This window comes from Canis lupus, chromosome 12, assembly GCF_011100685.1.
Source record: "Canis lupus familiaris isolate Mischka breed German Shepherd chromosome 12, alternate assembly UU_Cfam_GSD_1.0, whole genome shotgun sequence".
NCBI classification, from domain to species: domain Eukaryota; kingdom Metazoa; phylum Chordata; class Mammalia; order Carnivora; family Canidae; genus Canis; species Canis lupus.
The window spans coordinates 15879641-15892342 of record NC_049233.1 but is presented as its reverse complement, the minus strand read 5'-3'; the positions used below and the strand labels follow the sequence as shown (position 1 = coordinate 15892342).

Here is a 12702-nt window from a genome sequence, read left to right as displayed (position 1 = left end):
TGCAGGGAGCCCGACGTGGGACTGGATCCTGGGTCTCCAGGATCACAATCTGGGCCCAAGGTGGCGCTAAACCACTGAGCCACCCAGGCTGCCCCATTTATTTCTGAAATTGATACATATTAACCATATATGATTTTTGCTAATATTAATGAGTAGTTTATACTTAAAACAAATTTCACCATTTTATAACTTAAAAATATGAAAAACAGCAAACTGAATAATGTGTTTCTTACATACCTGGACCTTTAGCAGGAGGTGGTGGTTTCTTTGGTTTCTATTAAAATAACAATGGTGAAGATACATTGAACACTTACATGTTACATATTTATACTTAACATAAATTCTGATCATTAACAATCTAAATTGTAGGAATAGTTGTCCTCATCTCATCCCTACCAAAAATTATAAAACAGTAAAGTCTTAACAACCAAAAGGCACTGACAAAAAAATATTCTATTAGAACAAATACCTTCTTGATCAAAATTCAAATATGTCAAAGCTCATTCGAGTGAGTTTGATAAACCCCAAAATATCTTAATGATGATCAAAAATATTCACTACTGCCTCCCTTACTTTAAGATTCCTAGGCACAATTTTACCTCTCTTTAACAACTGAGTACTGGAGGCAAGGAGAGGTGGCAGGAAAAGGAAGAGAGCAAGACCGAATTAAAGAAAAAAAGAGTACCTAATAAATATATCCAGCTTATAAACTCAATTCTTTGGAACTCTCAAAGAGAAGATTTAAAGAAAAGGTCTGCGGTACACGTGCATCAGGATATCAGGGTCGTGAAACTGAGCCCCACCTAGGGCTCCATACTCAGAGTGGAGTCTGCTTATCCCTCTCCCTCCCCCATTTGCATGGGCACACAAATAAATAAAACCTTTAAAAAAATGAAAAGGTCTGTTTTTCCTCAATTCATTCAAATTTCTTGGGTTTTAAGCATTTTTATTTATTTATTTTTTTTTTTAAAGAAAGAGTAGGGTTGAAGTAGGGTAGAGGGAGAGAGAGAATCTTAGACTCCACAGCTAACATGGAGCCCCACACAGGGCTGGATCTTACAATCCTGAGATCATCACCTGAGCTGAAACCAAAAGTCAGACACTTAACTGACTAAACCACTCAGGCATCCCAGCATTCATTCATTTTTAAAACTTAATTTAATGACTTAAGAAACTTGAGACATTTCTAAGCATGTGAATGTGCAAATTAAAAATAACTGATAGTCAATGCTTTATAAAGACTGAATAAAATCCCCCCAAATAATTTGTTCATTGTGTACAAAAATAAAGCACTCTGAAGGCTGAATAAATACTAAATGAAATCTAGCTAAAGAAAGGCCTCAGACAGCATTAACCCATAGAGTAACCTCTAATAATTTACTTACGCAAAGGTTAGAAATTTCTACATTGGCTTAAACAAAATATGGTAGACTGTCTTGCTCTGGGTGTCTGCTCTCTGATTCAATTACAAAAGTAGCAAAGAGGATGCAGTCCAAGATGAAGGCATAGGAAGACTGAACTGAACTCCTCCCATGGACACAATAAATCTACACCTACATATAGAGCCTTTCCTCATGAAAAAGTGAGGGTGGACTGAATAGCTTCTGGACAACAAACAACAGAGGGACCACACAGAGAACAGTAGCAGACAAGGTAACAACACAAACCACGTCCCAAATGCAAGAATCTGCAGTAGGGAGGGATATCACTGAGGGTCTGAAGCAGACTCACCTGCCCTGGGGCACAGAAACAAAACAGTAATTTAAACGGCTACTAGACTATAAGTGGAGAAAATCCATTTACTAACTCTAGAGAGTCTGCCAAATGAAGGAACTGTTCGAACTCTTACCAAGGTCAAAGATGCCTGCAAGTTCCCCATACCCACACTTGACAGTACTAATGAGAAGAATCTAGGCACCCTTAGCTGGCTTGCTAAGACTGCCCAGCAAGTCTGGGGCCCTAAGCCCAAAACAATTTCAGATGCCCACAAAGGTGGTCCCCCAGCTCTAGCCATCACGGTAAGGTAGCCTTGGAAGCTCTAGCTCAGGCCTGCAGGGAGCAGTTCAAGTTCTCCCACCAGCATTGCCCTGGCACAGAGTATACTGGAATCCCTCTAATGCCTACAGCTGCTCAAGTCATCCACCAAGGAGCCCAGGCTAACTCTAGCCCCAGCCATCCTGCCAAAGTGCCCTGGTATAGCAAGCCCCAAAGCACCCCCAACCCATGTTTACTCCAGATCGAGCTGCCCAGCCAAATCCTCCTGATACACACAGTCAACAAAGGGGACATTCCTACATAAGGCCATTCTTTCAAGACCAAGAGGTAGCTATTCCACCAAATATATAAATACAAACACAAAGACAAACAATATAAGGAGACAGATGTTCAAAACAAGAGAACAAGATAAAACCTCAGAAAAAAAAACCTAAGACAGATAAGTAGTTTACTTGATAAACAGTTCAAAGTAATGGTCATGAAGATGCTCACCGAACTAGGGAGAATGAAGGAATACAGAAAACAAAACAAAACAAAAACAAAAACAAAAAAAAACAAAAAACAAACTTATACATGTAGGATATATAAGAAAGTATCAAAAAGGGGTGCCTGGATGACTCAGTCAGTTAAGCATACAAGTTTTGAGCGAAGCTCAGGGCACGATCTCAGGGTCATGAGATCAAGCCTTCTGTCAGGCTCTGCATTGGGCAGTAAGCCTGCTTTAGATTCTTTCCCTCTGTCCCTCCTACACCCCTGCTCCATGTGAAGGAAGGAAGGTCCGTCACAGAGCTGAAAATTTCAATAACTGGTATCAGAGGGCATCAACAAGAGATTAGAGGATAAAGAAGAATGGATCACTCCAATGCAGAAAGAATACTGAAAATCACCCAATCAGAATAGCAAAAGAATAAAGAATTTTAAAAAATGACATAGGTTAAGAGACCTCAGAAATAACATTAAGTGTACTAACATTCAAATTATAGGGATTTCATATGGAGAAAAAAAGAAACAAAATCTGTATGAAGAAATAATGGCTACAAATGTTCTTAATCTAGTAAATGAAAGACATCCATGTCCAGGAAGAAAAGAGAATTCCAAACAAGATGAAACCAAAGAGAGTCACACAAATATATATCATAATTAAAATGGTAAAACTTAAAGATAAAATCTTAAAGGTAGCAAAAGAGAAACAGTCACATATAAGTGAAACTCCATAAGATATCAGCTAATTTTTCAGCAGAAACTTCTGTTTCAAGAAGAGAGTGACAGGATATATTTAAAGACCTGAAAGACAAAGCCCACAATCAAGAATACTTTACAAGGCAAAATTATTCACAACTGAAGAAAAGAGAGAGTTTCCCAGACAAGCAAAAACTAAAGATGTTCATCACTACTAAAAATCTTACAAGAAATCTTAAAGAGTCTTCCTTAAGCAGAAAAAAAAAAGACCATAACTACAAATAAAACAAATATATGAAAGAAAAAATCTCACTGATGAAAGTAAATATATAGTAAAGGCAGTAAATCAGTCACTTAAGCAGTATAAAAATTAAAAAACAAAAACAGTAAAATTAACTATAACTATAGTAAGTACTTAAGGGACACACAAAATAAAAAGATGTAAAGTGAAACATCAAAACGTTAAAACATGGATCAGGTGGAGGGTAAAAGGTTATTTCTATAAATACATTTAACCTAAAGCAAATATTGGATTAAAATAGACTGATATATATAATATATATATATATATATATGTCAATACACAGGAACCTCAAAGTAACTACAAACTAAAAGCCTAGAGAAGAAACACAAAAAATAAAGAGAAAGAAGTCCAAATATAACATATAAGGAAACTATCAAACCACAAACGAAGGGAAGAAAAGAAATGAACAGAGAAAAACTACAAAAACAAACAGAAAACAATTAAAATGGCAAGAAGTACATACCTATAAACAATTACTTTAAATGTAAATTAAATGTTCCAATAAAAGACACTGGATGAATGGATAAAAAGAAAACCAAGACCCATCTATACGCTGCCTACAAAGACTGACTTCAGATCTAAAGACACACAGACTGAAGGTAAAGGGATGGAAAAGATATTTCATGCAAATGGAAACAAAAAAAAAAGCTTATGTAGCAATACTCATCATACTAAATAGGTTATAAAACTCATAAACTACAGAGAACACTTTCTTTTCAAGTGCACATGAACAGTCTCCAGATGTTAGGCCACAATGAAATAAATCTCAAAATATTCCAGAATACTGAAATCATTAAAGGTATCTTTTCCAGCCCCAACAGTATAAAATTAGAAATTAATTGCAAGAAAACTGGAAAAAAAAAACACAAACACGGAGAAACTAAACAATGCTACTAAACAATCATGGGTCAACAAAGAAATCAAAGAGAAAACAAAAAAAAAATGTTGAGATAAATGAAAATTGAAACATAACTTTCCAAATCTAGGAACACAGAAAAAGCAATTCTAACAAGCAAGTTTGTAGCAATACAGAGCCCACCTCAAGAAATAAAAAAATTCCCAAAAAAACAACCTAAATTTACACCTAAAGGAACTAGGGAAAAAAAAAAAAAAACCACCATGCAAAGTTAGTAGAAAAACAACAACAGAACAGATATAAACAAAATAGATAAAAAAGAAACAACAGACCAGATCAATGAAACTAAAACTGATTACTGAAAGGCTAGTAAGCGAAGTCAATAAATCTAGTTAAAAATCATCAAAAATAAAAGAGGACCCAAATAAATACACAAGGAATGAAATAGGAGAAGTTACAAATGACATCACAGATATATAAAGGAGCATTAAAAAAACAATTCTTACAGGAACAGTGGAATATCAACAGATTTAAAAACAAAATCAGCACTTGGGGCACCTGGGTGGCTCAGCCAGTTAAGCATCCAATTCTTAATATTCTCTCTCCTGGAGGAACCTGTGTGGTTCAGTCAGTTAAGTGTCAGACTCTTGGTTTCAACTCAGGTCCTGATCTCATGGAACTGGGATCTAGCTACGAGTGGGGCTCTGTATTCAGAGGGAAGTCTGCTTCAGATTCTTTCTACCTCTCCCATCCCTCTGCCCCCTCTACTCTAACTCTGAAATAAATAAATAAATAAACAAACCTTAAAAAAAGATTATCTCTCTCTCCCTCCCCTCCCTCTTAAAAAAAAAAAAACACACAAAATCCGTATTCTTCTAGAAAAAGACTATATTTAAAAAACATGAAATCACTAAGATGTTTCCAAACTAGCCACATACATCAGATCATCATCTTATTCCCCATATTGCCATTTTTCTTTATTTTTATTTTGTTTAATATTTTATTTATTCATGACAGACACACACACACACAGAAAGAAAGAGAGAGAGAGAGAGAGAGAGAGGCAGAGGGAGAAGCAGGCTCCATTCAGGATGCCCGACGTGGGACTCGATCCCGGGTCTCCAGGATCAGGCCCTGGGCTGAAGGCAGCGCTAAACCGCTGAGCCACCCGGGCTGCCCACCATTTGTAATGTATAAAAATACCTAATCACTATGATCTATAGCACCTAAAACCAATAGGATACTGTATGTCAATTATACTTCAATCATTCAATCAATCCTCAATGAGGTCCATCCTTCTATGGGGTAAAAAGGGATCAAGTTGCAGAAAAGCAAAAAGTCACTGATGAATGATTCAGCATCACTTTATTCACTTTATGTCAGAAGTGAGATATAGGACTTAAATCCTGTAAGAAGGCAGATTGCTTCTTACCCTCCCAAAAATTCATGACAGAGAAATATTGTAAAATCAACAGTAGCTTAAAGTAAGATTTTGAAAGTATAATTTCTTCTAGGCACATGTTAATTTGTCTAACTAGTATGGAAGACTTTTTCTTTTGATTATAATAAAATAATTAAGTCTAAGGTTACTTTTCAAAATCGTCAGTGGGGAAAGAAAACCAGAAATAAAGTACAGAACTGAAATATTTTGTTTTACTACAGTTCAAATCAATCTTACCTCAATAAAAAAAAGTGGAAACCCCCTCATAAAGTTATTCAATAACAATGCAAAAAAAACTGTTTTTAAGGAAATATTAGCAAAAGGTTCATTAAACTATTACCATTTTTGAAAAGTAAAAGCTTACTGGAAAGTCTTTATCCAGTTCATGTATCTGAATAGCAAAATTATCTGGAAATACTCCTTCTTTACCATTAAGTTCACCCTTCCACCAGCCAGCTTCTCCAGTCTCCTATAGTGCAAAATGAAGAATGATTAAAATAATAGGGGTTATCTTTAAATAAGAAAAAAAGTTTACAATAGGAAAATATTGAATTCCATTGGTTTTACAAGGGGAAAAAAAAGGCTAAACAGATTATAAAGTCCTCCTTAAAGCAAACATTACTCACATATTACTTCCAGCAGTACTTATAAAATTGGTTTCGTTTTTAAAATAAGTCAAGTGAATTTTAAAATTCAGTTTACAAGGAGAAGAGAATGGAAAAAGCAAAGTAGGAGAGGAGGATGAAGAGAGAACATGACTTTCTAAACTGTATCTTACTGGACATTCTTAACACTTTATATACCAAAAAATAATCACATTATTCATTTGCTTTAAAATTTAACAAGATATTCTACAATTCTTTCCAGATATCCCCCCTTCCATGAGAAATTGGATATTATCAGTCCAAAACTGTATGGATATTAAAAATTACATACACTAAACCACTTATAACAAAGTCAATTTAAAACAAGGAGAAAATTTTCAGAAATTATTCTATATGTGTTATAACAAAACCAAAATATTTATAGTTTTCTCCTATTACAAATAGTTACAGGATTCTGCCCAGACCCAAATATTCCTGGGTTTTTTCTTTTGCCATAATCCATCCCAAGTTATAAAACTACTTCATTCTTTGAAAAGCTGTATCACTTTCCACAGTTATGGTTTTATAAATATTTATATATGATGGAATTTAAATTGTTTCATTATTTTTCTTCTAAATATCTTTTTTTTTAAAGATTTTATTTATTCATGAGAGACAGAGAGAGAGGCAGGCAGAGACAGAGGCAGAGAGAGAAGCAGGCTTCATACAGGGAGCCTGATGTTGGACTCGATCCCAGGAGCACGGGATCACGCCCTGAGCCAAACACAGACACTCAACCGCTAAGCCACCCAGGCATCCCTCTTTTTCTTTTTATATTATAAACAACAAACATTAGATGGGGGAAAAAATTTAATGAGGTGAACCAGGAAGTGAGAATAGAAACCTGGAGGAGTTAGAGAAAAAACACATATTATGTTAAAAATAATCCCCTATATATCAATTATTATAAAGACAGACAATAAAAATTTGCTCAAAAAAGCCTTTCTGAGCACTTACAATGTGCCAGGCTCTCAGGACACAGAAACAAGACAAAGTTCCAGCTCCTCTATAGCTTACACATTGTAGGAAGAGTATTAAGAATGAATAAAATAAATCAATGCACTGAAAAACTGAGAAATATCTTACCTTACTTATTAAGTGAATTATCTCTCCCTCTTTAAAAGAAAGCTCGTCTTCATTAGTACCTTCATAGGCAAATAATGTTCTACAATATTCCTTTGCTAAAATAAAGAATGTAAATAACTTAGTTTAAATAAATTGATTCTTTAAACAGTACTTATTAAGCATCCACTTTGTGTAAAAAAATATACAGAAGTATTAAAGATGAATTAATAATTTCGGTCAACACTATAAACTTTGAATTAAGTAACAATTTCATTAATCTGTGCACTCAAATAGTTACCAGGTGTTTACTATGTTCTAGGCACAGTTCTAACTGCAGGGGGATACACAGGTGAACAAAGCACTCTACAGTCTTTGACCCTGTAGTGCTTACATATCCTAGGATCTAATACTCTGATCAAATAGTAGTTTTAACAAACATCTTAAAAAAATCCAACATATTTGAGCATGCTTCATTCCCAGTATGAAAATTTTATCCAAAAACCTACCTTTACTTTTATTTTCCGTGTCTGTTTTTGTTGCATCCAGACTCTGTGTTTTGGATCCTACTGACTGTATAATTAAGGGCTGGAATAGAAAAGGAAGGTATCAAATATTTTAGGTGAGAATTAAGATAATATTGTTAAATAAAATTTCCATTTGCAGTTAGGCAGCTTTCTCTAATGACCTGTAGCCAGGTTAGTAATGTAACTGAAAACTCTGTAATGAAAAAGATAAAGATAACAAAAGCTACTTAAATGATAGCTCAGAACTTCACATTTTAAAAACTCCCTATCTTAAGGATAATACACATTGTTTGCTACCCATAATAATGTGATTTAATTTTAAACCTCTAAAATAAATAAAAATAATAGCATCTGAAAATGCACTGAATACCAATCTCTGAGCTAAACATTTACATATATTATAACCTAATCCTCAAAGCAATCTGAATAAAGTAAGCTTTATTACTCGCTTCTTTCATAGATGAATAAGCAGTAACAATAATTTAGTAGTGGAGCCCAGATTGGAACCTAAAAAGTCTGACTTCAGAAAGTGGCTCTTAAACAACAGTACTAATAAACTTCCTTAGGATGACCTAGGGAAGGAAAAGAAAGTCTTTATTATTTCTTCATTGTTGCTATCTGAATGAAAAGCCTAGATAATGTTACAAACCCTATAACTATAGTAGAAAATATTACATTGTAATTGACTAAGTCCGTCATACTAGTGTTTTCCTGGACTTCTCTTCCCAGAAATAACATTACATTTGACCTTAGCTGTCATTATTTAAAAATCTAAATGTACCAACTACCTATCACTCTGTGTTCTGCTTATCTTTTAAGATACTCCCTTTAATTTCTCCCCCAATTCTAACCATCATTTCTTCCAACCTGATGTTACCTACAAATATAGCAAATGTGCTCTCTACTTTGTCCATTCCCAGATCAATGATCAAAGCAAGGCTCACCAGGCCATCATATAAGGGTGACCCTGAGACCACCTCTAATAACTCTTGAGTAGTGAACATTTTAAGTGACATTTGAAAGAATACTAGTGTAATCATTAATGAAATAAAGTTATTATATAAACCATAAGCTTCAGAGTTTGAAAAGAGCCCCAGATTATCTAGTGTCTATCATAATGCAAACACTGGTTCTCCAACATTCCTGGCTGTTATATTGCTATACAGCACCATTCCAAAAACCACAAGAATTCCAATCTTTACCTTTAAAACCAAGAATCAATTAAGCCCCATAATCTAATTGTCAGACAGTCTCAGATCTAGGAAAGGGTAGGGTAGAAAGTACAAATTCTCTTTCCTGAATCCAAAACATTATTACATGAAAAACTATGTAACAAGCTGGGAAAGAAAAAAATATGTTGAAACTAACCACCTTAGAAGAAAAATTAAGAATGTATTTCACTAACCAAAACAATCTTATAAATGAAATACAGCTGAATTAGGCAAGCAAATACCCAAATACTTTAAACTCTTTTAAGAGTTAAATATAGACACAACTGAGAACTAAAATGAAACAATACCCAAAAGTCAATGGAAAAAACTACTAACTGAAGTAGGTACTCGTCTGTATCTCTAAGGTGTGAACTTCAGAAACAATAGCTTTGCAATTAATGTTGTAGAAACTGCAGCTATTTTCTCCCAAAACAAAGACTTAATGCATTTATTTTAAAATCTGTTATTAATTTGGAAGGAAAAAATAAATAAATAAGGATCTCACCAAGTGGTAAAAAATAAAATAAATCTGTTATTACATGTCTTAATTTATGGTACATTCATTTTGATTTATTTCACAATGCCAGTGAAATGCTAATGAAAAATAATTTTTTCCATACATTTTGAGAGGGAGATTAGCAGATTTCACCATTGCTGACAATCGGAGGAAAGTTAAGTAGAGTGGAATTAACTTAGTATTTCATTGTGAATCCATTTTATTTATTTATTTATTTATTTATTTATTTATTTATTTATTTATTTATTTATGAATCCATTTTAAAATGACCCATTAGACCTACTTCAAATTTTAAAAAAAAGTAACTTTAGCTTTTAAAAGGCAAAACAAAAAAATTGTCTTTTCTACTTTTACCTATGATAACCAAAAACTCTAAAGCTTCCATTACGAGAGTTCACGTTAAATTTACCAGGAAATGTTCTCATTTTGTAAAACATTAAAGTAATCTCTATATGGTTGCAAACAGTTTCTAAGCCTTCTCATTCATAACCAATTATTAGCAATCTCAAAAAAGGAAATAAAACAGAGTTGTAAACTGACTTTTACATGTTAAAAAAAATCCTTAATGAGGGTAGCCTGGGTGGCTCAGCGGTTTAGCGCCGCCTTCAGCCCAAGGTGTGATCCTGAGTCCCACGTCAGGCTCCCTGCATGGGGCCTGCTTCTCCCTCTGCCTGTGTCTCTGCTTCTCTCTCTGTGTCTCTCATGCATAAATAAATAAAATCTTAAAAAAAAATCCTTAATGAGTGCAGTTAATCTAAGTAAAGTTCATTATTACTACCTTTTCCGTTTTCTTCTCTTCTATTTCACTACCAGATGTTCTTGTTCTAAGTTTCACAGAGCCTTCTTTAAAAATATCTCCAAATCCAATTCCTCGAATTTTCTTTGGCTGTGTAACTGATCCAGGTGCAGTTTCATTCCCATTCCCCGGAGACGGTAAAGGTGAGGTAGGCCCAGTAAAAACCGTTTCTGAAAGAATAATTTGTTTTTGAAGAATGTAGAATCACAAAGATCTTGATATTCCCTTCCAGAGTATTTATGTATACCTCCTAATTAAAAATGGTAAAATAAAAAGAAAAAATTAAATGATGGGAGCACTAAAATATCCAAAAAAGTAAAATTCACTTAAACTGATTTTTTTGGATATTGTTTAGAATGGTAACAATTTTAGATATATTTAATTAATAAGATGTTAATTAAGAAATCCAGGAAGTCATTTTATAGTCATATTATACATATATATTATACACACATATTATGCATTTGATAAAAGCATGTCAAAATTCACAGCTCTTGGATAACATGACACAATGTAAGATCAAAACATTAGAGAGAAAATTAACCATTTCTGAAAGTTATAGGATTCAGTCTGATTGTGCTCACTTTGGCAGCACATATACTAAAAATAGGATTCAATCTGATCAAAGTAGGGGAGTTTCCAAATATAACAACTAGTAATATCAGCAAATGTTTTCTTTAAAGTCTATTTTATTTCTAAAAGTTTAAGATCATTTTAACTCATACATGAAATAAACATGTCTAAATTTGAAGCAATCAAAATTTAAATCATAAAAAACTTTTAAAAGAAATTTAATATTATATGAGTAAGAAAGCTGTTTCTACAATCTTGCTTATTAGTAGCAATGGATCTTATTTCTAGGCTTTAACGAGTTTATGAACAAACCATGGAAAACTGTATGGGTATTTTTTTCACTTTATTTTTCTGGGTAAAAGCAGCATTAGCTCTTATCAGATTCTCAAAGGGCCTTAAATCTAAGAAAAAAAGTTCCAAAGTATATCACCCAAGAAAATTCCAGAAACATTTCAGAATGGGGTTGGCGGGTAGGGAAAAACATATGATATGAGTTCACTGAACTAACAAAATCTGTTGAAGTTTAACAGTAAAAATAACAAGGCAATTAATAAAAATGGTAGCTACATTTATTCAGGGCTTAATCTATACCAGGCACTTGCTAAGCACTGTACATGAATTATATTTAACTTACATAACCACTCAAACATTAAGAACTACTATTCCTCATTGTGAAAATAACTGCACAAAGAAATGTTAAGAAGTTTTCCAAAGCCATAGAGGTACTAAGCAACAAAGCCAACATTTGAACTGAATTCTAGATGATCTCAGAACCAAATATTTTAAATTATTAATTAGATTATTAATGAATTATTAAATTACTATTTTATAAACTATAATTGTGGTTTAAATATTATTGTAATAAATTATTATTGAATCAAAAGCCTCCAATCACACATCTGAAACATTTGAGAATTAAAAGGAACTTTTATTAAATGTAATGCTAACAAATAATCTATTCTAACCACTTTCAATATTAGCTTAAGCCACATTTTTTGTAATATATTTTTAGTCTATTAGAATGTTTATGTACAATAAAATAAACCACTTTTACATGGATATTCCAGTAATTTTTGAGAAATGTATGCATTATGGAACCACAACAATCAAGATGCAGAATACTTCTGTCAACCCAAATGGACACTCATACACACCTTGATTTTCATTGTCACAAGTATCTTTCAGAGTTTCAAATAAACTTAATCACACACGTAAGTCTCCTGTCTGCTTCTTTTGCTAAGCAGAATGTGTAAAATATACTCATGCTGTTCCATGTATTCATACTCCACTTCTTTTTATTGCTGATTGGTATTCCATTTACAGACTATTTCTCTAGCATTAAGAATGTTAACTGCCGGTTTTCACAGATGAGCTTTGTCCAATTTAGAAAGTTCCCTTCTGTTGCTCTTATGGAGCTTTTTTAGTGAAATTAAGTGTTGAATACACAAAATTCTCTGGGATGCCTGGGTGGCTCAATTGTTAAGTGTATGCCTTTGGCTAGGGCGTGATCCCGGAATTCCAGGATCGAGTTCCACATTGGGCTTTCTGCACGGAGCCTGCTTCTCCCTTTGCCTGTGTCTCTGCCTCTATGTCTCTC

The 12702-nt window shown here is 33.6% G+C and overlaps 1 protein-coding gene across 2 annotated transcripts in view; it reads right to left on the bottom strand.

The window, feature by feature from the left end:
• The window catches only part of CD2AP (CD2 associated protein), a 146056-nt gene that overhangs the window by 43372 nt on the left and 89982 nt on the right, over positions 1-12702 (bottom strand). For both annotated transcript variants that reach the window (XM_038554264.1, XM_038554266.1), the window contains exons 6-10: positions 10515-10702; positions 7991-8069; positions 7506-7600; positions 6140-6244; positions 238-274 (exon numbers count right to left, since the gene is read on the bottom strand). In XM_038554264.1, coding sequence (XP_038410192.1) covers positions 238-274; positions 6140-6244; positions 7506-7600; positions 7991-8069; positions 10515-10702 — 504 coding nt within the window. The remainder of the gene's footprint in view (positions 1-237; positions 275-6139; positions 6245-7505; positions 7601-7990; positions 8070-10514; positions 10703-12702) is intronic.